Source organism: Myotis yumanensis, unplaced genomic scaffold, assembly GCF_028538775.1.
Source record: "Myotis yumanensis isolate MYYU_CA2020_CCGP unplaced genomic scaffold, mMyoYum1.0.hap1 SCAF_10, whole genome shotgun sequence".
Classification (NCBI taxonomy): Eukaryota; Metazoa; Chordata; class Mammalia; order Chiroptera; family Vespertilionidae; genus Myotis; species Myotis yumanensis.
In genome coordinates this window covers 19,288,800-19,316,782 of record NW_027223761.1, presented here as the reverse complement: position 1 = coordinate 19,316,782, position 27,983 = coordinate 19,288,800, and the positions used below count along the sequence as shown (strand labels likewise).

Below are 27,983 nucleotides of genomic sequence, written 5' to 3'. Positions count from 1 at the left end.
AATATGGCAAAAATATTTATTAAAAGTTTTTCCAAGTTTGAATTTTATTGTAAAGAGTCCTTCTAATACACTTGTACATCCTGGAAAAATAAGGTAACAAGTACTATATATAGCATATAAAGCAGTGATTGTTTAAAAAAATGAGTCCACACAGTAACTGGTTAAAGAAATGGGATTCTCCAGGGCCTTAGAGAATTTGAAGTGGCACCTTAGGTGATCTAAGAAACCAATTAGTCTCATGGTTTTCCTTTGGGTTCAAGATTAGTAGTTAAGTTACCATCACCTGTTTTAAGAGGTAGAATATATGCTTTTTCCTAGTCCACCATTTACTGGTCAGCCTGGCCTCAAAAGACTCTCCCTCTTCTGCCCATCTGTCTCTGTAATGGCCACAGATCTCCATGCCCCAGGCAGCAAGACTCCCTGATCTCTATTTAAGATCCATGAACCGGATATCCATGATGAGAAGGAAGTTCTTAGGCAGTGGACGGGGGGCTGGAGAGAGAACGGTAAACACCTGATGCTCCGGGTCCACACTGGTCACCACGATGAAACCGGCCACACTGGTCTCAGAAAGGTTCTCCTCTGTGCCCTCAGCAGTGCTGACACTCAGGAGGTGGTGCACCATATCTCGGCCAGGGGTGACAGGAACTAGCTTCAGCTGATTGTCCTCCTGAGACATGCCCAAAGGCAAACAGGAGTCTGGAATGGTGGGTGCCCCAACTTTGTAGATTTTAACATCTGAAAATTTGACATTGAAGGCATGGGGATAAAAACAGCCCCGGAATCCATAGAAATACTCACGGATACGCTCATCCCTACATTCCCGCCGGAAATCCTTGGAGCGCTCCACCACACCCCCTGATTTAGGGAGCAGCACAGTACGCACGAAGTGAGGCAAGTCCCGTTTCAGTTCATTGTAAAGTCGTTCTTGATCCAGAACCACAACCACATCTACCTCAAAGGCTGAAGCTGCATGCACCAGGGCCTGGTAACCAGAGCCCTTGACCCAGCCACAGGTGTTAATGACACAGCCACTCACAGAAGCCCTTCGATTCACTTCACACCTTTGGTTGAACACATCTGCTAGACGAGATGTAATCTGCAAAAGACAACCAAGGTGAGGGAAAAAACACACAAAAAATGAATGAACCTATAATTAGTTTGTCCCTCTTTAGAATAAGTACTATTAGGTACAAGAAAAACATTTTTAATGGCTATAGTTTTGACCCCATAACATGGATTTAATTTTTATGTTGCTTCTTCTGTCTCCTAAGTGGGAATTTAATAAATAACTTAATAGGTCCACAGAAACATTTAATAATCTGAGATTGACTTATATTTGAAACTGTCTTTTCTGAAATCATATGGGAATAATACCAGTGGAGAGGGAGCAAAGAGATGGCTATAGTTTTAACTAGCAAACTTTTGCACAGCTTCCTACCCTGATAGCAACCCTACCCTCCATCCCACCTTGGCTCTGACCTTATTATAAAGCTTGATGTTGGTGCCAGGAGTGGTGGAGCCAAAATGATACACCAGAGGGGCCTGGATGGAGAATCCTTCTTCAACATCTGCCGGCCGCTCAATGTAGAGGGCCCCCATGGTACCAGGGATAGACACAGAGCCCTGGCCCACATCCAGCTCCACATAAGTGGGACGGCGGCCCAAACGCACTGCGTAGTTGAGCAACAGGCGGCACACTGTGGATTTGCCCACATCGGTGGGGCCCACTACCATCACCCGGGGGCCTCGCTCTTCTTCCTTCTCCGCCTGCCTCCGCATCTGCTCCAAAGCTGTATGAGTGTTGAGGTAAAGCAACATCGGGGTGTCCTTGGAGACATAAGCCACCTCGGTGCGGCCACTCAGCTGTACTGAACAGCCATGCCAAGTGAAAACAGCTACCTTGGCACCAGCATCAAAGGTGAATTTCTTGTTCCGGGTCAGCTCTGTGCCAAAGACTTCTGCCATGCCAGCCAGCAGCTCCAACTGAACTGACTGAGACGCTTCCACCTCAAAGCGAAGTTCTGTTTCTCGCTCTAGTTCAAATTTAGTTGTTGGCTTCTTGTCATCATTGGTCTCCTCGCCCATCTTTTCTGTGTAGCTGCTGTTGCCTAGTACACAAATTAAATGTCGGATCTAAATACAAGTTAGAACTCTGTTCAAAATCCTCCAATGAATGTTTCCCCTGACCCTGCTTTATTTTTCTCCTTATCTCTGATCACCATCTGTCTACCCCACTAAGGTAGGGCATTTTTGTTTCCTGCTGTATCTCCAGTACCCAGGATAGGGCTTGATAACCCACAGGCACCTCTGTACATACACCGAGCGAATACATGACTGAGACATCAGAATAAAATTATAGCCCTAGCCGGTTTGGCTCCGTGGATAGAGCGTTGCCCTGCGGCCTGAAGGGTCCCAGGTTCGACTCCAGCCAAGAGCACATGCCTGGGTTTCGGTCTCAATCCTCAGTAGGGAGCGTGCAGGAGGCAATCGATCAATGATTCCCTCTCGTCATTGATGTTTCTATCTCTCTCTTCCTCTCTGAAATCAATAAAAATATTTTTTTAAAAAACATATCTACAGTTTGACAGAACACTTGATCACATCACCTCATCGCTCCCTTCATCATTCCATAGGGATACTCCAGAGAAGGCAAAAGGTGCCCACTCCCCAACCCTCTTAGTCAACAAGAATCCGGACGCAAACCAGAGAATAGCAATACTGGACTTAAAAACAAAAACATTTCAATATCCCGCTCAGCAACGTCTAGTAATGTCTTCAGACAAATCAGTTGACCGCTCTGAATCTTTTCCTCAGCTGCCAACGGGAGGCACTTACACTTCCTCACACAAAGTGTTGTTCTGGGGACCAGCAGGGATTGTCGGAGGAAAACAGCACTTCGTAAACTAGAAAACGCCGAGAAATAATCAGGAAGTTATTTCCGATACCAGACCGCAGCTCTAGGTCCCGCATCTGACCCAGATACGAAATCCTCCCATGTCCCAAGGAGGCGACGGTTGCTTTCCTACCTTATTACCTTACCTGCACAGCCACTACCCCCAAACGGTAAACCAAGAAGCCCTGCGGGGCAGGACCCGAAGCCCAACTACAGCCGGGCTCGCCCGGACCCACGCCGGAAACACGAGCGGTTCTGCACTTGCGCAGTGGAAGAGACGCGGTCGCGCGATGCCCCTTGGGATATGTAGTTGTGCGGAAACGGCTGGGTGCAGTTGAGCTCGCGCAGCCGCCTGGCCTTCTGGGAGTTGTAGTTGCAGGACTGTTTTGACTGTGACGCAAAAGGTGGGCGGAGCAGCGACCGTCATTGTTCGCCTGCTGACTTAATCCGGGAGGAGTGGCGGTTACGCCCCCGCGCGGCCCGGACCGACCGAGGGGCCAAGAGTTGCCCGAGTGTAGCGGTTGCGGACTCTCCACCCTGTTCTCGCTCATCCGCTGCCCGGGAAGGGGAAGGGGAAGGGGAAGAGCGGCGGGGATGGAGGGAGACTCACTGTCTAGGTCCCAAGATAGCCTGCTGGCCTAGGCATCTTCTCTCTGCATCCCAGGACAGCAATGCCTAGCAAAGAGATGATGCTCCCAAGTCAGCAGCTGAGTTGCACCTTTGGACATGGTCCAAGTGTCTGGCTTTGGTCTCCAAGAGACCTGCATTGGAATTCCAGACCTGCCACTATACTCACCAGCAACCACTGGACAAGTTCCTGGTGTAAAATAAACTGCCTGGCCCCTAATTGGCGCTTAGTAAACAGTAGTTGCTGTTATTTCAAAACAGTTCTCAACTTCATACCCAGAAACCTAAAGACGGTTTACTATTAAAAATTCTATCTCAAGAGACACGTGCTAAATGTGTGTCTTATTAAGAACTACTCTCTTTCAGTGTTATTTTTCTATCAGATTCCAATTATATTTCATTTTGACTCAGAATATTTATCATGGAGTGCTGCCCTGTGCGCATCACTAAAGTATGTAGTCACAGAACGTGTCCTCTAAGGAAAAAAACCCTGATTTCTAACATTCAGAACATGAAGTACCATACAGGTAGGAGCTTACTGTACACAAAGGATTGCCTGTGGGTGGTTTGTCTTTCCACGTGTAAGGAGGGGGAAACCTTAAGTTAGGGAAATGTAATGAGAGATGTTGCTAGCTGAGTATGAAGAAAGGAACGCCAAAAGATTCTGGGGTTTCAGATAAATTCTGAAAACATCATGTGTTTTGAGTGATAGCACTCTGGTACCTTGAGTGATAGTACCAGAAGTATGACATTGAGAGGGAGAATTGGATACAGGAAAGAAAAAGAAAAAAAAGGGACAAAAAGGAGAAGAGGGGGAGGGGGAGGAGGAGGAGGAGGAAGTGTTCTTGTCTACACAGCAGACCAGAAAGGAAATGTAAGTACTGGAGGAATATGAGGAACTATTTTTGAGGAAAACAGTGGGAAGTGGGGGAAAAGGTGAGTAGTTTTGGGGGGTAAGGATTGAAAGTTTGGAAGCAAAATAGGTTATCAGTTTAACTCAGGAAAATAATAATCAAGGATTTAGCTGGAGAGGAGATTGAAAAAGACCATGAGGACAGTGCTATTTGGGGGCGGGGGTGGAGATGACAGGAGGGCTGGGTGAAAGTGAGAAAAGCGAGTGTAGGCAAGCACAGATGCTTTAAATGTTGTGCCCTGACTCTGTTTAAGAAGCAGAATGGAGAGCAGTCTAAAGGGGGTGGGGTGAGTTCTCCTCCCTAAATTCAGTTTGAGATAGCTATACAGTAACCAAATAAAGACGACCTTCAGATAATTGGGAGAAATTGCCTCAAGGGAAAGAGTGTGGAGGCGAAGAAACAGATTTAGGAGATACACTGTAGAGAAACAGGAGAGCATGAGTTTACATGGGGAGAAAATATGCAAATGGAAGACTGGAATTGAATTTTTGAAGAATGGTGAAAGATTAGTGGATACCTAATAGTTCACTAAAGAACTAATGCATCATAGTGAATGAATGAAATAATTAAAGTAAACCATCAGAGAAAAAACTGAGAAGTGAGGATGGCATCCTAAGAAAGTGAGTGCTAAGGTAGGGCCAGCAGGAAAAAGGCAACCAGGAAAAGCTCAGGTTTCTCAGTGGATTAACCATGTGAGCTAGACTGAAAAAAGTACTCATCTGTAAAGTGAGGATGACGATGACAGGATTAAATGAATTTACACCTGTAAAGCCCAGAGGACAGTACCTGGCACAACATATGTGTTTGCTGTTATTATAATAACTGGACTCAGTCTCCAAAATCCTGGGTTTGAGTCCTATCTTGGGCAAGTTCCTTCACCTATCCCTCCTCCTCCATCTGGAAATAATAAAACTGACTTTACAGGGTGTCTGTGAAAGAAGATATCTGAAAGGGCTTTGAAAATGTGAACCACTGTACAAATGGATGGCATTTTCATAGCTGCCCCTCCTCAAACTGCAATAAAAACTTTAAAGCTAACATCAGATGCTTGCTTGTTACAGGCATCATGCTTAGTACTTTATGTGTATCATCCCAGTCAGTCTTTGTGGGAAACCGCCTATTGTCTTCACTAGCAGAGAGGTGTGGACAGGGAACCTGGAAGGCTGGTGACCCTTGAAGCCCTGAAAAAGTTCAGAGCTATGCACCCACTGTTTAGACAATGGTAGCTGAAGCAACTTCCCCACCAGATAGTCATGTAAATCCTTACTGATAAGATAGTCTGTGTGTTACTGGAACTTGCCCGCCTAAGGGCTGTGGGTGTATCCCAAACTAAATAAAAGGGAGAGCTAGGCCAGAGCAGTGGTAGTCCTCCCCCTAGAGGTGGACTCCCGCCTGGCCCCCATTTCCCAAATTAATTCTTTCCTAGTCTCCATTTTGTGTGCGGCCTTCTCCAGAACCCAAACCCTGAATAGGTACCCTGAATAACGCGGGACGTGAAAGGGGCTACCACATCTGGCGCCCAAAGGCGGGGCTTCTGGAGGAGATGATATTTTTCGTCTAGAGCGAAGGAGGAAAAATACACCGAGAAAAGGTGTGGAAAATTCACCGAGAAAAGGTGAGGGAAATTCACCGCACGCAAAAGCCCACGGACCAGCTACAGAATCTGGATCTGTAAGTAGGGTGGGAACGTCTTTTTCAGCCAGGCTAATGGGGAAGAATTAGAATTTTGGTTTGTATGCCTAAGGAATTAAAAGTTTCAGAAGGTATTCTTTTATAGTTTTTGTTTGATGTTATAGAACATAACTCTTGGTTTCCTGAAGAAAGTACATTAGATCTTGAGTGTTTGGCAAAAAGTTGGCAGCAGAACAACAACAACAAAAAAACTTACCTCAAAAAACTGTTTTTCCATGGGGAACACAATATTGCGTTTGCTAGAACCTTTTAGAGAGGCTGAGGAGGAGCCTCCTCGCCTGGTTCCCTCCACTCCTAGAGAGGAGCGGAAAGAAAAATTGGAGGAATGGCCTTTATGGGCCCCTCCACCTACATGTCTTAATCCTGAAACATTTAATTCCCCGCCAATAGGGCCGCCAATAGAATCATCTATACAGAGAGCCATCAGAAAAGGAATGAAGGACATGTCGGTGGAAGAAAGGCTTGCTGACCCACAGCTCCCAAATCAGATAATAAGACACGATGAAAAAATTGATTTTAAAATGATAAAAGCTTTGCGAGAAAGCGTTGTTCAAAATGGTCCAAGGGCTCCTTTTACAGGCGAAATTATGAATAATATTTCTGAAGCATTCTTAGCTCCTTGTGATTGGTATTCTCTGGCTCGTGCAACTCTGGATAGAGGAGATTATTTACTATGGAAGGGAGAATTTTTGGAAAAATGTCAAGAGCAAGCCCGCGCAAACGGAGGGCCAAATGCTCAAATAACTTATGAAATGCTGGCAGGACTGGGACAGTATATGGATATACAAAATCAGCTACATTATGTGCAACAGGCGTATGAGCAAATTAGACTTTGTGGAAGGAAAGCCTGGTGGGCTTTACCAACAAAAGGGGACCCTCAGGGAGCTTTTAGTAAATGTATGCAGGGACCTACAGAGTCGTTTTCTGATTTTGTGGCTCGTCTCACTCAAGCAGTGAGACGACAGATTAAACATGAGGCAGCAGAAGATATTTTAATTCAGCACTTAGCTTATGAAAATGCCAATGCTGATTGTAAGAAATGCCTGATGCCTCTGAGAAGAAATAGTACCATTACAGAGATGATTCAAGCATGTCAGAATGTGGGATCAGGCACTTTTGAAGCAAATTTACTCCCTGCTGCAGTAACAGGTGGAAATAAGAGGTGTTATAAATGTGGAAAAGCAGGACATTCCAAAAGGAATGTAGGCAACCGAGAAGGCTAGGGAGAGGCATAAACACTCAACCTCCAGATTCAATCTCTCGGTGTCCTAAATGTCAGAAAGGGAACCATTGGGCCAGTCTGTGTAGATCGAAATTTCATAGAAACGGGCAGCCTCTAGATCAAGATAGAGGGCATGGTCAATCGCCGGGAAACGGCCAGAGGGGCGCCCCCCAGCCCCGTCATCAATAGGGGAAATCTGTTCTACAAGGCCCACAGTGGATTCCCTCATCCGAGCAACTCCAGGAAGCCCAAGCCTGGATCTTAACAGCACTATTGCGGTCACTTTGACCCCCGATATTGCTCGGCAAGCGATTCCTACAGGAATTTGGGGACCTGTGCCACTGGGAACTTTAGGATTAATCTTAGGGAGGAGTGGAAACACTCTAAAAGGACTAACTGTCCTGCCTGGAGTCATTGGTTCAGATTATGAAGGAGAAATTAAAGTTATACTAGAATGTAATCGTGTTATGCAAATTACTCCAGGACAAAGAATTGCTCAGATACTACTTCTACCTTATGTTCAGCAAGGTGAGGCTATAAATAGGAAAAGAGGAATGCAAGGATTTGGAAGCTCAGACATCTATTGGATACATGAATTTAGCAAAACCCGTCCCATGATTAATTTAAGAATAGAGGGAAAACAATTTAGGGGTCTAGTGGACACTGGAGCGGATGTTAGTGTTATCAGCAAAGAATTCTGGCCTCCAAGTTGGTCCACGGCAGAAGCTATGGGCTCAGTTAAGGGGGTAGGAGTTCCTGAAGACACACAACATAATGCTGCCGTGTTAAGGTGGCGAGATGAGGAAGGACAGACAGGATGGTTTCAGCCCTATGTCATCTCTGGAATTGCAGTCAACTTATGGGACCGGGATGTTTTAGAAGGTTTACAGGCGTGTATTGTTACCGGCAAAGGAAAGCAGTTAATAACTCAGATAGGATATCAACCTTTTAGGAGCGGACACTGCGCAGTCTCCTCACCCTCATGCTGATCCTATACAATGGAAAGATGATAGACCTGTATGGGTGGATCAGTGGCCATTAACCAAGGAGAAATTAAATCATATTCATGAGTTAATTCAAGAACTAATAGAGGCTGGCCACATAGAACCTTCCAATAGTCCTTGGAATACACCTATATTTACAATCCCTAAAAAGGCGACAGGAAAATGGCGATTGTTACATGATCTTAGAGCAGTTAATGCTACTGTGCATACCACGGGAGCTTTACAACTTGGACTCCCAGCGCCTTCACAAATCCCTTTAAATTGGTCTCTCATAGTAGTAAATCTTAAAGATTGTTTTTTCACCATTCCCTTGGCACCTCAAGATAAACAGATTTGCATTTTCAGTGCCATCTATTAATAATATAGAACCCATGAAAAGATGTCAATGGAAGGTTTTACCTCGAGGAATGGCCAATAGCCCTACTTTGTGTCAAAAATATGTGGCTCAAGCTGTTCAGCCTTTAAGGGACAAATACTCCCAATGTTACATTATTTATTACATGGATGACTTGCTCTTAGCAAGCCCACTGGAAGAGCAGACTTTGGCCATGTTTTCCCAATTAGAAGAGGAGCTCCCTAAATGGGGTTTAAGAATTGCTCCAGAAAAGGTACAGAAAGAAACGCCTTTCCAATATCTGGGAACCATAATTGAAAACAATGCATTAGGCCTCCGAAGGTGGAGATAAGAAAAGATTGTCTTAAAACTTTAAATGACTTTCAGAAATTATTAGGGGACATTAACTGGTTAAGACTTTATCTGAAGATCTCTACAGGAGAAATGACAAATTTATTTAGCTTACTTAGAGGTGACTCTAATCTTTCCTCTCCCCGAACTTTAACAGATGAAGCTAGGAATGAGTTGCTAAGGGTTGAGCAGACAATTTCCTCAGCCCAAGTAGCACGGGTCCAGCCTGAATTACCTTTATTGGGACAAATTAACCCTACTGCAAATAGTCCCACTGAAGTCATCTTTCAAAATAAAAATTCTCCTGCCATTATTGAATGGGTCCACCTAGGGCATCAATCCTCTAAAACTGCGGTTACATATGTAGAACTATTGGCCCAATTATTATTTCAAATTAGAAAACGTAAACAGCTTAGAAGGGAAGAGCCCCAGTGTATCTACCTCCCGCTCACTGGGAAGCAATTAGAAATGTTATTTCAAGACTGATATAAATTGGCAAATTGGGTTAAGTGGATATTCAGGGGGAACTTAGCTGTCACCTATTAAAAGATAAACTACTACAATTTTATATAATACCTCCATCATTATACCAAAAAAATTAGGCAGGAATCAATTCCTGGAGCTTTAACTGTTTTTACTGATGGATCATCAAATGGGAAAGCTGCCTATCATACAATAAGTTCAGACCGAGTCATACTGACCAGTCATACTTCTGTTCAAAGGATTGAACTAGAAGCTTTTAAGGCTGCATTGCAGGATTTCCAAGAGCCTCTTAATATCGTCTCTGATTCCTTTTATGCTGCGAACTTAGTGAGTAGAATTGAAACTGCCCGGTTGAAATGGCTTAGTGACCAAAGTTTATTTTTACTATTCAAACAAGTTCAGCAGAGTGTACAACAGAGACTATCCTTTTTATATCGCTCACATCAGGGCGCATAGTGTCTTACCTGGTCCTTTAACAAAAGGAAATGCACAGGCTGATCAATTGGTTGCTTTATTAAAAGAAGCCTTAGAATCTCATCAGCTTCTACATCAGCCTGCCAAAATGCTGTCTAAACAGTTCTCAATCACTCGACAACAGGCAAAATAGATTATTAAGGAATGTCCAACTTGCATGTTACATCTACCTCAAGGGCCTAACACAGGAGTCAACCCTAGAGTTTTGCTGAGGGACCATATCTGGCAAATGGATGTAACGCATTATAATTCCTTTGGACACCTTGGGGCATTACATGTCTCTGTAGATACCTTTTCAAAAGTCCTATGGGCTACTGCATCTACAGGAGAAACGGAAAAACAGGTTATTAATCATTGCCTAGCTGCTTTTGCCATCATGGGAATTCCAAAAATTATTAAAACTGATAATGGGCCTGCTTACACAAGCTGTCAATTCCAGGAATTTTGTAAAAGGTGGAAAATTCAGCACATTACAGGAATACCATATAATTCCCAAGGACAGGCCATTATTGAACGACAGCATCAGAGGCTAAAATCCCAACTTTAAAAACAAAAAGGGGGGATAATGGAGAAATCACCTGCGGGTAGGCTGCACCAAGCCTTAATTACTTTAAATTTTTTCACTTGTGATGCTGATGGAACGATACCTATGGAACTACATTGGTGTCAGAATAAAATAAAAGAAAATGGTCTAGTTAAATGGAAGGATCCCGAATCTGGTTTATGGAAGGGACCTGATCCATTATTAACCTTTGGCAGAGGGTATGCTTGTATATTCCCAGAGAATTTTTCCAAACCCGTGTGGATTCCTGCTAGAAATATTAAACTGCAACAGGGATCCAAGAGAGAAACTAGCCAGACTAATGAGGACCTTGTGCCTGGAGCCACACCATGCAGCTGCAGACAATCAACTACCTCAGCCACAGAGAGCAGCAACTCCAAGCAGTCCACTGAAGATGAGGAGCAGGAGGAGTACGAGCCGGACAACAAACAGCCCGGAGACCACCTGGAGCATGGTAAAGAAGACGGTACAGACGCCTGACATCTGAGAACGTCTTTCTTGCCATGCTAGCAGTAATCATCTGTACGGTAATATTACCGAGGGCAAATGTGGAAGTATTTCAGACTTATGCTCCTGACCCTTCATGGGTAAGAACCCTTATGTGGGCTGATCCCCCGCCTAATGTAGTATCCAGTAGGAACATGGGTGGGGCAAGGAAGTAGGAGACTATCACTACTTGCTCCTGGGAGAGGTGCAGAAAATGTAACTAAGACCTTGTCTATACAAAAAGAAATTGACAGCCAGTTTAAAATTGAATTGCCATGGCCTAGAGTAAAGAATATCCTTACATGATATTATTCTACAATGTCATTAATAATTTTTGATATTTTACAACAGCATATTGTACATTTATCCCAAAAAAATTTACAAACTAATTCTTTGAATGTTTGGCAGCAATTTAATAAGGACATGAAAGGATTTAATCCCTTCCACTGTGTGGAAGGCCCCCTGGGAAGGCACTTGAGCATTCTATATTGGCCTCTCTTGCCCTTTTTGCCAAGAGGGTCCCTCTTTTCACAATCCAATTGCCCACAGCTGTTGCCTGAGCTCTCTGTTCATGCTGAGGTTGAAGCCTCATGGTGGCTGGTACCATGGATCTGTCTCTTGCCCAATGGCGTGAGCTGGGCCCTCCCTGGAGAAAAAACCTGGGTTCCCCAAGATATGTGATCAATGCCGGGGCTCTGCCAGCAGGCGAAGGGATCCCAAGGCAGTTGCTGGGCATGGAGGCCACAGGGGCATAGGCTACCAAGGAGACAGAACTGAACCTCACATCACCCTGCTTGGCCCCGGAGGATGGCTGGTTAGCCAGAGACGGGTAAGATTCCTCAGGGAAGGAACAACCTAAGACAGGCACAGTCACAGAGGGGCCATCAGGAGAGAACTTGGGGGTCAACAGAAGTGGGGCACAGATCCTCACCCCCCCCCCCCAACTATGCAGGGGCTTGAACACTCGCCCCTTCTGAGGGAGGTCTTCTGCTCCCATGGCTGCTTCCTGCTTCCCATGCCCAGCGCAGATCAAGACCCAGATAACAGAAAGAGACTTGGCCCAGCTCAGATCAGGACGCAGACAACAGAGACTTGGCTGACAGCAGCTACCCTATATCTAAATCCAGCCTAACACCAGGAATGCTCAGGGCCTTCTCAAGGATGCAAAATAATCTTTTCCATTAATATTTACAGTGTAAACTAAGATTGCTGTTAGAATATTAAATTTGACAGTAAAATAGTAGTCAAGTTTTCAGATTAATTTAAATTGGCTAATTGAAATAAGTAAATATTCAAGAAGTATTAACCAAAATTTTCATTTCATGGTAAAATTGCTTAACATGCAATGAACCTAAAGCAGTCATATTTTTGTGCAAAAAATTAAAATTTAAAGTTATCTAGACTGCATTATAAAAATTTTCCAGAAGCCTCTGAATAATTAAATCAAAAAAGGGGGGATAGTGGAAAAATACCATGTAAGGAAAAATATACTGTAAGTAAATTACATCTAGGAAAAATTTTTCATTTGTAATGCTAACAGCAAGACACCCATGAAAAACATACATGGTGTCAAAATAAGCCAAAGGAAAATCATTTGGGCAAATATAAAAAGGATCCCAAGTAAAATTTCCTTTATTAACTTTTGGTGGAGAATATGTTTGTATATTTTCAGAAAAGAACTCCAAGACCATGTGGATTCCTGCAACAGAGAGGAATTATCAGGAATGCTCCAGCCATGAAGACAAGAGGAAAAACAATCCAGAAATGGAAGACGCTGACGACGCTTTGTCATGCTAGCAGTCAGCAGCTGTGCGTTGTTGCAGGTTGCCCAGGATCAAACCAGAGAGGGTCGGACCTGCATTGCCACCATTTGCCCACCATCCAGAACTGAAACATCATTGCTGACATGTACACATAAGGAACTGTCGGACATTGAAACTTGGACTCAGAACTGTTGGACATTGAAATTGGGACTCAAACATTTTTTGTTCTTATATGTTTATTTCTGGTCTGCAGATACAAGATTTTTTTAAGGAAAAGAGAAGGGGGAGATGTGGGAAACCGCCTATTGTCTTCACTAGCAGAGAGGTGTGGACAGGGAACCCGAAAGGCTGGTGACCCTTGAAGCCCTGAAAAAGTTCAGAGCCATGCACCCACTGTTTAGACAATGGTAGCTGAAGCAACTTCCCCACCAGATAGTCATGTAAATCCTTACTGATAAGATAGTCTGTGTGTTACTGGAACTTGCCCGCCTAAGGGCTGTGGGTGTATCCCAAACTAAATAAAAGGGAGAGCTAGGCCAGAGCAGTGGTAGTCCTCCCCCTAGAGGTGGACTCCTGCCTGGCCCCCATTTCCCAAATTAATTCTTTTCTAGTCTCCATTTTGTGTGTGGCCTTCTCCAGAACCCGAACCCTGAACAGGTACCCTGAATAACACAGAACGTGAAAGGGGCTACCACAAGTCTTCAAAACGACTTGAAGAGGTTGGTTACTGTTATTACCCCTATTTTACAGACAAGAAACTGGGTCTCAGAAAGTGTAAGCCTGTCATTTGCTCAAAGTCACACAGTGAGCAAGTGGCATAGCAAAAAATACAAGATTCCAAAGCCCAAGTGCGTGACAAGAGGCTTATAGACGTGGCCCACCTGTTGCCCGCAGGGTGAATGATTGACATTGTGTAACTGTCCAGGATTCAAGGAGGGAAAGGGTCCTCAATGAAACTCCCTGCTGAGTAGGAGAGAGGTTGTTGGGTAGTGACTGACTTATAGGATACCCGGAAGAAATGCTTGGATTTTTAAAAACAATTTTTTTAAATATGTATTTTATTGATTTCAGAGAGGAAGGGAGAGAGAGATAGAAACATCAATGATGAGAGAATATCATTGATTGGCTGCCTCCTGCATGCCCCCTACTGGGGACCGAGGCCACAACCCAGGCATATCCCTTGATTGGAATCAAACTCGGGACCCTTTAGTCCACAGGCCAATGCTCTATCCACTGAGCTGCCGGAAGCCGGTCCATCCTTGCTGCTTGACACAGTCGCTGCAGGGAAGAAACATCTGCACAGCATATGTTTCAAGGGACCTGGTGTATATGGCATACTGTTCTTAATATGTTTGCTCCCCTTCTTGGCGCTATGTGTTTTAACCAAGGTCACCTCTCCGAGAAAGGTTGTTTCCCCAGGTAGGGATTTTCCCCTGAAGTTAGGGAGGGAATAAAACCCCTTAACTAAGTGCCAGGCGGGTAGTTAATCACTTTAACTAGGAACAGTCATGCTTAAGCTACATAATCTTTACTCCCTGGAATGGAGATAATAAACGCCCTAACCTTTGGAATAGAAATTGATAGGATTAAAATCAACTGGTATAAATACAGATGTAACAAGACAATATAAAACAGAACCTGGTTTGGTTATTCGTTGGGGTGGTCCGTGCACTTAGCTCCTGGGCTGCGGCTCTTCTTTAGGCAGTGGCAGCGGCATCACGGACTAAGAAGCGACCTAAGACTTCGGCGTTGAGTGAAAGAAAATGGCCCGAACCAAGCAGACTGCCCGCAAATCCACGGGTGGGAAAGCCCCCCCGCAAACAGCTGGCCACTAAAGCTGCCAGGAAAAGTGCCCCCTCTACCGGCGGGGTGAAGAAGCCCCATCGCTACAGGCCCGGGACTGTCGCGCTTCGAGAAATTCGTCGTTACCAGAAATCGACCGAGCTTCTGATCCGGAAGCTGCCTTTCCAGAGGTTGGTGAGGGAGATCGCCCAGGATTTCAGAACCGACCTGAGGTTCCAGAGCGCAGCCATCGGTGCGCTGCAGGAGGCTAGCGAAGCGTACCTGGTGGGTTTATTTGAAGATACTAATCTGTGTGCCATCCACGCTAAGAGAGCCACCATCATGCCCAAAGACGTCCAGTTGGCTCGCCGGATACGGGGAGAGAGAGCTTAAAGGAAGACAGTTTTGACGGTGTTTTGTAGTAAATTCTGTAAAATACTTTGGTTTAATTTGTGACTTTTTTTGTAATAAAGTATTTACAATATGTTGCATTTGTACTTAAGTCCTTCCATCTTTCACTCAGGATGAATGAGAAAAGTGACTGTTCACAGACCTCAGTGATGTGAGCACTTGCTCAGGAGTGACAAGGTGCTAATATGCAGAAGGGATGAGTGGTATTTCTTGCTTCTCATGATGCATGTTTCTGTATGTTCATGACTTGTTCGGTAGTTATTAAGGTACTAGAATGATAAATGTGTACAGGGTCCTTTTGCAATAAAACTGGTTATGACTTGATCCAAGTGTTTAACAATTGGGGCTGTGAAGTCTGACCATGCATCACTGTGATAGAATGTGGGCTTTTTCATGGGTGAAGATACAATTTTTAACCACAGTGTAATAACTTACAGTTTCCTAAAGAGAAAAAGAAAAGTAAACCTGGCAGCTATAGAATACACTATGTGCATTTATAATAGCTATTTTATATATTGTAGTGTCAACATTTTTTTTAAAATATATTTCTTTATTGATTTCACAGAGGAAGAGAGAAGGAGAGAGAGATAGAAACATCAACGATGAGAATCATTGATCGGCTGCCTTCTGCACGCCCCCTACTGGGGATTTAGCCCGAAATCCAGGCATGTGCCCTTGGCCAGAATCGAACCTGAGACCCTTCAGTCCGCAGGCTGACATTCTATCCACTGAGCCAAGCCGGCTAGGGCAACATTTTTTTAAAAATATATTTTATTGATTTTTCACAGAAAGGAAGGGAGAGAGATAGTGAGTCAGAAACATTGATGAGAGAGAAACATCGATCAGCCGCCTCCTGCACAACCCCCACTGAGGATGTGCCCGCAACCCAGGCACATGCCCTTGACCAGAATCGAACCCGGGACCCCCCAGTCCGCAGGCTGACGCTCTATCCACTGAGCCAAACCAGCTTCGGCTAGGGCAACATTTTTAAATTAAATGTTTTACATTTTTAAAAAACCCCACACAAAAACAAAAAAATACAGAACCTTGCTGGAGAACCTAGCGAGAGAACATGGCAAGAGAACCTGGACAGAACTTGGGTGGAGATCCTGGCTAGGCTGCTAATCAACTCAACGCTGTCTCCGTGTCATTCCTTCTTCACCGACTCTGTCCACACCTTTGGGAACCCCTGGACCTGCTGGGGCTGGACCCCAACACTGAGCCAAACCAGCTAGGGCTAAAAGCAATTTTAATGCCCTCTAGGTGCCAAGCACTGTGTCAAGTAGGGTATGACTGCCCAGGTAGGTCTCTGACAGGCTGCATTCCTCACTTTCCCTACCACTAGGTTTCCCTGTGTCCAAAGGGGGTTTTGCTCATTTCCTCATTTCCTGGCTTGTGGTCTAGGCCAGCAGTCGCCAACCTTTCAGACCTCATGGACCACCAGTGGTCCACGGACCACCAGTTGGCAACCGCTGGCCTAGAGCACCTACCTCAGAAAGTCTACTGCCCAGTAGGGAACCTTATGTAATGGTAGGTGTCTCCCTTTGTGAAGCACAAGGAATTTGGAGGTGGTTCACAGGTTCCTGCATGTGAGATGCCCTATTTAGTCTGTGACCCCTTTGAGGGGTCTTAAGCTGAAGGCGTTGAGGCTGGGAAGTACCGGGCACACACTTGGGGGGCACAATTTGCAGTATGTGACAATTACGATGTCTTTTCTCTGTGTCAGACTGGGGTCCCAGCTGAAATGGGAAATGTCATCTTAAATGTGTGTACAGGAGCCTGACTCTCCTCATCTCTCACAGTCCCCTGCCTCACCACCTCCTTTCCTCCAGCCCTGCCACCAGGACTCCATCCTTGTCCAGCCCTGTCCTTCCCCAAGGTTCTATCTCCTTGACCATACTGCCTTCCTCCTCAGCAACCAGCCTTTCCTCTTTCGTGCCCCTCCCGTCCCGGCTTTCTGCTCCCACCCCTGCCTCACTCCCCCCAGCCCCTTCGCTGGATGCCTGCCTTCTCCCTCCCGACCCGCCTCCTGTGTCTCCCAGCCCTGCTCTGACGTGGGAGGTGAGGGGGGTGGGGGGATGGATGACTCACAGTGTTATGATGCAGTTCCACAACACACAGCTACATTCACCCACAGACCGAGGTACAGACGGGAGGCAACCTCTGGCCCCCCAGCAGCTGGCCAGCTCTGCAGCCCCAGTCTTGAGCCCCTAACTCCCCTCCCCCACTCCCATCCCCTTCCCAATTGAAGGAGCGGAAAGAGAAGAGAGAAGAGTGAGCAGAGAGATTGAGAGAGAGAGAGAGATAGACGGAGATCTCTGGAGCAGACCTCAAGGTGAGGGGGCAGCCCTTCTCCAAATGATTTTTTTCCCCTTTGCAAATTTCCTCCTCCTGCTGCGTGTTGCTTTCTCCCCTTTGCAAAAGCATTATTCATCCATCCTTTGTCCTCCCTTCCCCCTCCCTGCTGCCTCCGCTCCTCAGCTCCTCCATCCCTCTCCAAGCTCTGACGGTTCCGCACTTATTTCCCGGCAACTTTGGCTGCAGCATCAGGCATCGCTGTTGATTGTTTTGTGGCTGTTGCAGACCCCCCCTCCCCTCATCCCCCTCTCCCCCCAAAGTCCGCCCTGGGAGCTGGCTGCGCTGCTAATGATTTTGGACCATACCATGCGAGAATGCCAGCCCAGAGGGGCCGACGCCTCAGAGCAGATGAGAAAATCCATTGTGAGTGCGTGGCCCCCTCCGTTTTTTCCCCCTGAGAGGCACCGGATTCGCACCTGGTTCCTGGAGCCTCTGCCTTGGGGCCTCTGCTGCCGGTGATGGTTGCTCAGCAGCCCTCCCTCCCAAACCCTCCCTCTTCCCCGCCTCCCACGGTCCAGCTCTGGCTCACTCGGGGAATATCCTCTCCCCAGCACTCAGCTTGTCTTTGTTTTTCCCTGTCATTTGCCCAACTTGCTTCTCTCTGTGATCTGAGATGGAGAAGATATGACCCCTACCGCCCCTCCTGTGAGTGATTCTCTGGCCTGTGCAGCCTCTGCTTTGCTTGATGGGGAAGCAGGGGAGAGAGAGGGTGGGAGGCGTGACGGAGGCCCAGGGAAGGAGGCCGAGCAGGGACCTGGCCAGCCCCCTCCTGGGCCCTTGAAGGCGCGCTAGGTGGAGCGGCAGAGGGCACCGCAGGTAGAGTTGGAGGCAGACCTGTGAAGTGGATGCTGACCAGTTTGTGCTGGTGAGGAGAGCCTGTTTCTGCGACCTGAGCCCAATGTCACCCCGGGTGTCTCCCCGGGGCCCAGCCACCGGGACAGGACTTGGAACAGAAGATGGTCTCTGTCCGGGGTTTTATGGAGAGACTGCCGGCCCCAAGAAGGACTGGAGCAGCTGGGCCCTCGCAGCCACTGCAGAGGGCAGGATGACAGCCTGTTTGCCCTGGCCACCCGGAGCCCCGCTGCCTCTGCTCTGCCTCAGGGCCTGCCGTTGCCAGAGAGCACCCAGCTGGCACCTCTGAACCAGACTTGGGCTAAACCACCCGCCATGGCCCTGAAGGCCCCACGAAGAAGGCAGCACCTCATCTGCTTATCAAAGCCAACAGAGGCCACCTCCCTGCTTATCTTCTGCCTCCAGCTCCCTCAGCCACGCAGGGGCTGGCGTTTGGACAGATGTCAACATCTTCCTCAAGACTCCTAATCAGAACCCGGCAGATATATCTTCTGTCACCCACAGGGGCACTGCTGTTTGTCCCTGCCTCCAGCAGAAGGTGGGAACATTCTCTGCCTTGTGCCCCAAAGCACAGCTTTTGAAAATTCAAGTCCCCCCTCTTGCTGCTCCTTGAAGATGTTGTCCATACACGACACCCCCCAGCCCTGCTCAGCCCAGGAGGAGTGCTGTCCTTCCTGCCAGAGGCCCATTTTCCATCGAGTCCAGCCATCAGATTTGCCTGAAGAGAGTTTCTCTCCTATAGCTGGGGGCCTCCATCCTGAATTATTGGCTAAGGCCATTGTAAAGAGCAGTAGAAAGAGACCAAGGAGCTCAGAGGCTGAGAAGACAGCCAGGCACTGCTTCTGAGCCACACCGAGTGGACCAACGGGCAGGCTCAGGCAGTAACAGCCACTTCCAAGGTCTTTGGTAGAGAAGGAGACACCCATGGAGTTCTAGTGCCCAGGAGAGGGATGAAGCCCGGTGTGTGCACCTGCTGGCCTGGCCTGCTCTCCCTCTCATCTTCCCCTCCTCCTCCCACACGAAATGTATGAAGGACCAATTGTATTGCAAATAGAGGCGATGAAATAGAAAAACTGCCAGACATCCCCAATTCTAAGAGGCTTAGAAGCCCCAGAGCCTATCAGAGCATGTGGGACGCAGATCCTCACCGAGGAACTGAAATCAAGGAGAGCACTGCAGATGGCATCGCTCCCATGGCAGCGTGGACCAGCGGCTGCTCCCCGTGGAAATGCTGGAGGCTGCTCCCGCCCCGGGGGGCGGGTGAGACAGCACCTCCCAGCTAGGGCACCTGCGGCCTGGAACTGCTGCCAGGCTTGCCGGAGCAGATGGGAATCCAGGGGACAGGGAGGCTCAGAGCGACTGAACGCTGAATTGATGGCGATGGGGCACGCAGGGCAGGGGTGAGATGAGCACCAGGCTCGCCATTCCCTGGGGAGGGGCTCCATAGGAGGTCACAGCTCTCCTGATGCACCTTCCCCTCTTCCCAGGTGACTTCTATTCCTACCTGGTTCACGTCTTGGCGGGGGGGGCCCTGGCCGGGCAGCCCCCCCACATTTCTCCTGCCCTGAAACACGGCTCTAGCCAACCTGCTCCGCTGCTTCACCTGCGACCGCCTGTGTGGGGGCTGCACAGCGCCGGCCCCTCCGGCCCGCCAGGGCATCGTCCTCCAGCCCGTCATGCCCAGCTGTGACCCCGGCCCGGGCCCTGCCTGCCTCCCCACCAAGACCTTCCGTAGCTACCTGCCCCGTTGCCACCGCACCTACAGCTGCGTCCACTGCCGAGCACACCTGGCCAAACACGATGAGCTTATTTCCAAGGTACGCCACATGGGGGCCTGCCACTCCCCTCCTCTCCTCTCCCCCACCAGCCTGCCCTTCCTCCTCCACGCCCCTGGGGATTCACTGCCTGTCCCCTGTCTCCACAGTCCTTCCAAGGGAGCCACGGCCGAGCCTACCTGTTTAACTCCGTGTGAGTCCACCTCTCTCTTTGTGTGTGTGTGCTTGTGTGTGTGCATCATGTTCCTCTGTGGACAAAGAAGGTGAGCCATCAGAAGGTGGCCTTGCAACTCTGCTTTGCGTCCCCTCTTGCAAAGGGGTTCAGAAGCTCAGGCTGCAGTTCTCTTGTGGGGAGTCTGGGCAGAACTGGAATCCCCTGTTGGAGGAAGGCCCAGGCACTAGTCTTAAAGGGGCAGGTTGCTGAAGGCAGGGGCTCCCAGGTGGGCGGGTTAAGCTCTCCAGATGGAAGTTCCTTTGGGCTGCTGGGGGGCTGGACTGACAGAGCGACACCACTCGGTGCTGGGTCCCTCCTGTTTCTTGAGACAGGGTCAACGTGGGTTGTGGGCCGGCAGAACAGCGCCTTCTGCTCACGGGGCTCCACTCGGTAGCTGATATTTTCTGTGAGAGCTGCAAAACCACACTGGGCTGGAAATATGTAAGTACAGGGGAGGGGCGCCCTCCCAAACGGACAGTCTCCATGGCCCTCCAAGCCCCAGTGGGGTGGACTGGGTTGGGGGGGACTTTCAGGGCAGGGGTAACACAGGAGGTAGGAGGGCCTGGCGGGGACTGCGTGGTCCCACATTCACCGCTCCCTCCCCACCAGGAGCAAGCCTTTGAGACGAGCCAGAAGTACAAGGAGGGAAAGTACATCATTGAAATGTCACACATGGTGAAGGACAACGGCTGGGACTGAGGGGCTCAGGCAGGCAGTGCCCTTCCTCCGCATGCCCCACCCTCCCATACCTGTCTCCTGGCCCTGACAAGCGGTCTGTACCAGCATGAGTACTGCTCCACCCCTGGGGGGATCCCGGCTCCCACCAACCCCTCCCGCCTCCACCTCATCATTCCCAGGCCTCTTTGGAACAGGGGTCTGGGGTACTCCAGGGGTGTCCAAGGCTCAGGAGTGGGCAGCAGTCAGGAGAGAGGCAAAGCTGGGGAAAGGGGTGGTTGTGGGTCCTTCCTAGCCCCAAGGTCCTATAAATGGAGGAGATGGCAGGCCATGCGTTAGGCAGAGGCCAGTAGGAGGAATCTGCTTTCGCTCCACCTTTTCGAGTAAACAGAGGACAAAGCTTGAGTCAGGGGCTGGTATATCCTGGGCCACTGAATATCACAGAAAAAGCTTGGGTTGGGGTGAAGTTTGGGCCTCATACACAGGGAGAAAGCAGTCTCTGAGGGTGAAAGGAAAAATCTCAAATCCCAGGCCCTGGGAAATAAAGGGATCACAAGGGTTTCCATTTCACTCCACTTGTTTATCTTGGCACTAAAGAGGCACTTTCCAGTATCTAACCTTTGCCACTTAGTGGGATGGGGAGAGCTGCCTCGGGAGCAGCCCCCACCCCCAGCTGGCTGTTTCCGGAGCGAGCGGTCTCTAGGGGCATTCCCTGAGGCCCAGCTACTGCTCCCTGGGAGGCGGGAAATCAGTGCTACGGGGCCAGGCTTTCTCGTGGCTGCCACCAGCGAATGAAACTTTTGTATGATACATAAAGTGTTTGGGTTTATTTTTAATAAAAAGAGGAAAAGCAGCTATGAAGTGCTGTCCTCTGACTTTCCTTCCTTGTGCAAGTAACCAGTCACCCCCCCACACACCGTCCCTTCATGCCACTAGGGGGCAGCAATTGCTTTGTCTGTGGCAAAACCCCACTGGAGTTTTTACTAAGGGATGGGTATCCAGGTGAGGTTTTGTTTAGTAAGAGGGATGGCTTTCATGAGTCATTCCATTTGGAGCATCCAAAAACAGTTTGAGTCTACTGGAGCCCTTGATGATTAATCAGTTTTGCCTGGATTCATGATGGGACATCTGGAAGAACTCATCCCAGAGCTAGGGTGTTCTTGGGTCCCAGTGCCTTTGTGCCTGATTCTGTCATATTTTGGTCAGCTCACGGCCATACTTAAGGCTAAGAGGAAAGTCGCCCAGCTAAGGTGCTGCCCTGGCAACTGATACAAAGTGGAACAAAACAGTTCAAAATTGCAGCATCAACGCAATCATGTGACCCAAGTGCAATTTTTTGGCAGTGATGTGAACTTGCTATTGTTGTTGGGTCACTGACAACTGCAGGGAGGACTGTACACATTATAAAAAACAAATAACAAGCTAGCTTGTTATTTCCAGGTTCACTCATTGATACTGCAAATATTTGCAAAGCAACTATTGCTTTTCAGGCCTGGTGTTAACCACCGGAGATGCAAGTGAAGAACAAGGCAGCATGGCCTGACTTCATGGTGGTCTAGTGGGAGGACAGACAGTCATCAAGCAATTCCAATAGAAGGTGACAGGATCTGAACAGGGATGGGGAGCAATCTTGGGAGCTTGCAGGAAAGGCTTAGTCAAAATCTGAGTCAAAAATAAAAATCCGACTCAAGGTAGGCTTAGCGAAAGTGATGACTTGTGATGGCACCTGCAGGATGAGAAGTTGGGTGGGTGAAGAGTGGGAGGTGGGGGAATAGGTCAGGCAGAGAACTGCGTCAGGTGGCTCTTACTTAGCCAATATGAGAAGGAAATAAAAGTTTCCCCTACCTGGAGTATAGGTACAAATGGGTGAGAGAGGAGAGGACACAGGAAAGACAGGCAGCAGTCATAGACCATTTAGGGAATCAAGATTTCATCCCGAGGGCATTGGGGAAACACTGAAAAGTTCTTGTTTTTAAAAAAGAGTGGAGTGGCATCATCAAATGGCTTTTTTGTGCCCAGAGAAGACACTCAAGTAGAACCATTAATAGACTGAAGAAAGTACGGAACATAAACTGTGTAGCATCTCCAATACTGTCAGATGTGAGAATGGAGCTGTCTGGGCAGAAGAACAGAAGAGAACTGGAAGTCAGGTACAAGAAAGCAAATGCATTCCCATTGGAGAGGCCTTGGGGGGCTGGGTCTGCCCCCCTGTTCAGTGTCTGCATGCCTGGTGATGTCTAGAGATCCTCTCAGGCTCCAGCGAGGGACCCAGAACCCTGTCCCTCTTGGTCCCATTTCTTGCAGCAAAGTTCAGGAAGGTTTGTGAAGCTTCAATCTCAGACCTTGAAAATTGGGCACAAACTAGCTGCCTTCTTAAGGCTCCCCAAATATGCCTGTCTCTCAACTTACGTTTAAGTTCTTACTCAGCCAACTAGGCACTGTGGGAAGCAAAGAAGTAAATGGCATAGTTGTTGCTTTCATGATCCTGCAATCTCTCCTGGAAGAAGCCTTCTGTGGGCTCTGCCCAGGATCCTATTTAGTCTCTAAGATCAGCCTGTGGGCAATGCCGTCTAAATCTTGGATGTCCAGACAGGTATACCCTCAAGAAACATCATTATCAAACACCTGTGACCAAGAGGGGTCATGCTGGGAATTACAGGTGGATATAAGCTCTCCTTTCTATACCCAAGACCCAGAGAAAAAGCCACAGGCGTTGAATGCCAGGAGCACCCATGTCCTCATCCCTGGGGAGCAGTGTTTTCAAATTAGCCCTTTTATCTTTCCTGTGCATCCGCTTTTTCTCATAGAGGTCTACTCGGGTCAAAACAGGGATTCTCCCAATCTTCTCCATTCACCACCCTCCAGGCCCAAGCCACGGCTGAGACTTCAAGCCAACAAGCCACCACTTTTATCCTTAAAGGCTTGAGACTTTGGAAGATACCCTCATACAACCAGCAGGTGGCATTCAAGCCTTCCACCCCTCAGCTCAGTGGAGAACCTACCCAAACCTCTTCAGATAGTTCTCCAAAAAGATAGGTGAACTGTCAGATTTAGGACAAGGTTCTATCCAGGCTCTGCAATTTAAGAGTTATATAACCTTGGCCATACTGCTCAAACCTTCTGGCTCAGTTTCTCCATCTGTGAAATGGGGTTACGGCTTGCCAAGAAGTTATTCGTGCACACCCACAACGTAAAAAGGGTCTAGCACACAGATTGCATGTAGAAGCGCTTCCATAAATGTGAGCTATTCGCCTGTGATAGTGAGGCTTCCCGAATTCCCACTAGGGTAGCTGATTGGTGCCCAGATGGGAGAGGAAGTCTTGATGCTGAGGAGGCAGCCGGCGCTGGTAGCACTACACGGCCAATGCCCTTTTAACATTGCACTGCTAGTGGTAGGTGCAGACAGTAGCACAATGTGAAAAGAGCTCCGGCCTGCAGCAGAGGCGTGCCGGGTCCTGCCTCCTCACCCCTCTCCCAGTCCCCGGCCCACTCAGCCTCCCTCGGCCCTTCTCATCTTCAGTACAGCTTTCCCCCCTTCTCCTCCGTTCCCAGTGTTAATCCTCTATTTTCGCTCCACTCCTTGCCTTCTTCCTCAAGCTCGCCCAGCACTGCGGCCACCTTTTTCTTGAGTTTTGGCGTGGGGAACAGGGTCTAAGGAGGCAGCCGAAGGAATACCTTGAGCTTGACTCTCACTCTTCACAGGAGGTGACTGGTGGAAACCCCAGAAATTTTGGGGACACTCACGTTATCTGGGTTTGTGTCTCTGTCAGCTTCTCTTCTGGAGAAGCTTGCCCACCAGGACCACAGAGCCCTCTATTCTTCCCTACTTTAAAGCTCGCTCTCCTTTTTAGATAAAGGGGGGTTCTAGGCCTTAAGGGGACATCTTGGCTGAAGCTCCAGGACCAGAGGATGAGGGACTATAGTCACAAGTCCCCAGGCAGCACAGATAAGCTTCCAGGTCTGGAGGTGGAAGCTGTGAGTGACCCCATGGCCCTGTATCTCCTCTGAGGTCTTCAAAATCCACTTTATGGATTCAACATGAATCAAAATGGCGAAGGTGATTCCGTCTCTTATACTGAGTGGTAGGGATAGGCTTTCACTGGCAGTGGGATTCGAATCTAGGGTGCTTCCTATTTTATCCAGGGACTCCCATTAGGAAGTCTTGGAGCTTACCCAGGACTTCCCCATCCTACCCTACAACGGGGAGCTTAAACTCTGGATAAACAATCCTGAGACTGATTAAAACCCAAAGCACAAGACTGGACCTGGAGAGCCAAAGGTTCAGACCCCTAGCAGGACACACTCCTGGCCAGAGCTGTGGCCCCAGAAGCCCAGCTCTAGTTCTGACCTGGTGAACTGTGGTGTACCGACCAGGGAAGGCCTTTCGACCATGCTGATGCCCTCCCTCCCCCATCCACGGCCAACAGGAGGAATGGAGGACAGAATTCCAGTTGGGAGCTCTTCCTCTGGGCTTCCCCTCCAGCCTTCTCCCACCCCACTCAGGAAGCAGGAGGCTCTGCCGCCCTCCCAGGCAGAGTTTGTTCCTGTAATCTGCAAACATGGGCCCTGTCCCCTAGTTTGCACAGTTCTAATGGGCGGAAACTAAGGCCCCGCTAGGGTCAGTCACCAGGCCTCTGCTCCTGGGTTGGGCAAACCAGTCCCAGCTGGGAACTGGATCATGTCAACAGAGGGGGAAAGACAGGACTGCCCCGCCAGCTTTAGGGAGGCTAGAGGAAGATCCTTCACCAAGGGGTGCTCCTAGCGAAGAGAAGGGAGAGGGGGCCGGGGCCAAGATCCCCTCAACTCTCACACCCAACTCCTTCCAGGGCGGGATTCCCTGCAACTCACCAGCCAGCAGGGCCCCTCCCCCACCTTGGGCCCAGGAGCCATCCCCGAGCTCCTTCCAGAGGCGGGTGTAGAGGCCGAGGAGGAAATGGGGGAGGGGAGGCCCGGCTCAAGTTCTCTCTACTCCCCCTCCTCATTGGCCACCATCTTCCGGCCCCTGCCCCCCAGAGCAGCAGGGGATGGGGCCCAGCCTGTGGAAGGGAGAGAAAGGGCCGGTGAGGGTTAGCTGGAGCAGCGGGGGCAGCGGCTGGCCCCAACTGTCTCCTCCCACCCCCTCCCCGCAGCCATGGCGACAGGAGGAGGAGACCAGGAGGGTCCTGAAAGCCATGTTCTGTGAATGGGATGAGAGGGGTAGGGGGGAAGAAAGGGGTGAGGGGCGCTCTCCCTCCACACCCTACTGTGCCCCCCCCCCACACACACCTCGAGGCTGGACCACACGCGCGCACGCACGCACGCGCACACACACAACTCTCAGTCACAGTTGCTGCACAACTCAGCCCTTACTACACACTTACCCCCAACAGTAAGTGGGGGGTAAGTGCACACTGCTCCCGACCTCCCGCACCCCGTAACACCCCACGACTCTCAGCTCAGGGGCGGGCCTCATCCCCCCCCGGCTCCCCCCCCCCCCACACACACACAGTCCCTTAGCTCAGTCCAACTTCTTAAGATGCACAACTCCCTGCCCTGCTCCAGCCCTTGGGCCACGGTGCTCCCCTCCCAACACACCCGCCAAGGCCCCACACCCTGCCCCGCACCCGGGCGGACAGATGGCCCAGCCGCAGCCCTGCCCCGCTGAGCCCCCCACGCCTCCCCACCCCACCACACCCCCCACTGGAAAGTGACAGGGAGGCCGCCCCGGCAAGACGTGCCCAGTGCGTCCCCGTTCAGAGTTGCTTGTAAAGGAAAAGGCAGAGGAGATCGGGAGTGGAGAAGGAGGGGAGAGAGGAGACAGAAAGAGCCCAGACCACCCCTCCCCTCCCCAGCAGAGAAGAAACCCGAAAACCGGTGGCGTTTCCCTTCGGGGAGCTGCCGATACCTACACATGGCTCTTCGTTACGTTCCTCTGCCTGCCACCTCCTTCTTCCCGGGCTCTTTCTCTGCCCTGCCCTCCCTCCTGGCTGCCCTCCCCGGCCGCGCTCCCCCTCTCTCACGCCCTCTCGTCCCCCGCCAGCTCCGCTCCCAGGCCTGGCTCCATCCCCCGAGGCCGCGCCCCCACCCGCCATCCCGGGACCGAGGGCCCGGGTGGCCGGGCGCTGCGCGCTCTCCTCGGCGATCTGGCTCTTCCTCCCGTGCCCCCTTTCTCCTTCCACACTCCCTGCCGTCCATCTTGAATACTTGGGATTCTTGAATGGAGTGAGCAGTATCCGCTCCCCCAGGCTCCCATTGGCTGTGGGTTAACCCTTTTGAAACGAGATCCTCCCTCCCATTGGCTGCCTGGCCCCCCTCGTCTCCCCCAACTCCCATCCCCCTCCGCCTCCCAACAGCCGGCGAGGTCAGGGCGCTCCCGGGCGCCCCCTCCCCTGGCCTCTCACCTCCCGATCCCCACCCCAGGATGCCTCACTCTCTGCTCTTTCCATCAACCCCCACCCCCCACAGCACTGCAGGTGAAGGCAGGTCTATTTCCCGCCAAATGTGGCCGAAGCCCAGTTCCCAGATGCCCCTTAAGCTGGACTTGTAGACCTAGGAAGATGCAAGGGGTACAATTTCCTGCCCCACTTCTGCCTCTCCTCGCCCAGAAGTACCTCTCCAACAGGCCATCCACGCAGCCTCTGAGCCTCGCTCAAGGCGATGGGAGAGCCCGGACAGCGCTCCTGAACCAACCAGCCTCCCGGGCTGGCCAGGAAGAGGGCAGCTCCGGAAAGAAGATCTGGGGCTCTTCAGAGAAGCTAATTCCCTGAGTGCCTGGGGGCAGGTCTGACCCTTTGAAGAATGTGCAGCATCTGGAGCTCTGCTCAGTCATAAACATCCCCTGGGACCAGCCCAGCCGCCTGGCCCAAGTGCTGGGCCCAATAGAGGCCCTGAATTGGGAGTCCAAAGAAACATGAAGTAGACAGCAGGGAATAGGACAACGAGTCAGGCCTGGGGGTCAGGGCACCTTTTCTCTAGGCTCTGATCTGCCCATAACATGGTTGGTGAGGTCATATCTCCTCTCTGTGCCTCAGTTTCTTTATTTGCAAAAGATTGGTCTAGAACAGCGATTTTCAACCAGTGTGCCACAGAATTTTTAAAACATCCAATACCTGACTTTTAGTCAGGGGCA

The 27,983-nt window shown here is 49.6% G+C and overlaps 2 protein-coding genes and 1 pseudogene across 10 annotated transcripts; 2 read left to right on the top strand and 1 right to left on the bottom strand.

The window, feature by feature from the left end:
* On the bottom strand, positions 1 to 27,483 carry CLP1 (cleavage factor polyribonucleotide kinase subunit 1). Of its 8 annotated transcripts, XM_070426568.1 has the most exons (4): positions 3,043 to 3,163; positions 2,839 to 2,906; positions 1,483 to 2,111; positions 1 to 1,099 (listed from the first exon to the last, which is right to left on the bottom strand). In XM_070426568.1, the coding sequence occupies exons 3-4, from the start codon at positions 2,086 to 2,088 to the stop codon at positions 428 to 430; spliced, it is 1,278 nt and encodes a 425-aa protein (XP_070282669.1). In that variant the 5' UTR covers positions 2,089 to 2,111; positions 2,839 to 2,906; positions 3,043 to 3,163; the 3' UTR covers positions 1 to 427. The 8 variants fall into 8 exon arrangements, with proteins under 8 accessions (XP_070282669.1, XP_070282662.1, XP_070282663.1 ...); XM_070426561.1 differs by lacking the exons at positions 2,839 to 2,906; positions 3,043 to 3,163 and adding an exon at positions 27,466 to 27,483; XM_070426562.1 differs by having other exon boundaries at positions 1,483 to 2,906; positions 3,030 to 3,163.
* Positions 14,480 to 15,039, top strand: LOC139017946 (histone H3.3A-like; annotated as a pseudogene).
* YPEL4 (yippee like 4) lies at positions 17,120 to 21,725 on the top strand. Of its 2 annotated transcripts, none has more exons than XM_070428042.1 (5): positions 17,120 to 17,336; positions 19,699 to 20,028; positions 20,136 to 20,179; positions 20,533 to 20,641; positions 20,810 to 21,725. In XM_070428042.1, exons 2-5 carry the CDS (start codon positions 19,888 to 19,890, stop codon positions 20,897 to 20,899), a joined length of 384 nt encoding a protein of 127 aa, XP_070284143.1. In that variant the 5' UTR covers positions 17,120 to 17,336; positions 19,699 to 19,887; the 3' UTR covers positions 20,900 to 21,725. The 2 variants fall into 2 exon arrangements, with proteins under 2 accessions (XP_070284143.1, XP_070284144.1); XM_070428043.1 differs by lacking the exon at positions 17,120 to 17,336 and adding an exon at positions 18,022 to 19,611.
* Positions 27,484 to 27,983: the final 500 nt, after the last annotated feature.

Bases quoted from the DNA above. Each gene is read 5' to 3' on its own strand.
- YPEL4 (XM_070428042.1), top strand. From the start codon at position 19,888: ATGCCCAGCTGTGACCCCGGCCCGGGCCCTGCCTGCCTCCCCACCAAG. The intron at 20,180-20,532 runs GTGAGTCCACCT...TTCTTGAGACAG, and splicing joins GCCTACCTGTTTAACTCCGT to GGTCAACGTGGGTTGTGGGC. The intron at 20,642-20,809 runs GTAAGTACAGGG...CCTCCCCACCAG, and splicing joins CCACACTGGGCTGGAAATAT to GAGCAAGCCTTTGAGACGAG.
- CLP1 (XM_070426561.1), bottom strand. The intron at 1,100-1,482 runs GTCAGAGCCAAG...TGTCTTTTGCAG, and splicing joins ACATCAAGCTTTATAATAAG to ATTACATCTCGTCTAGCAGA.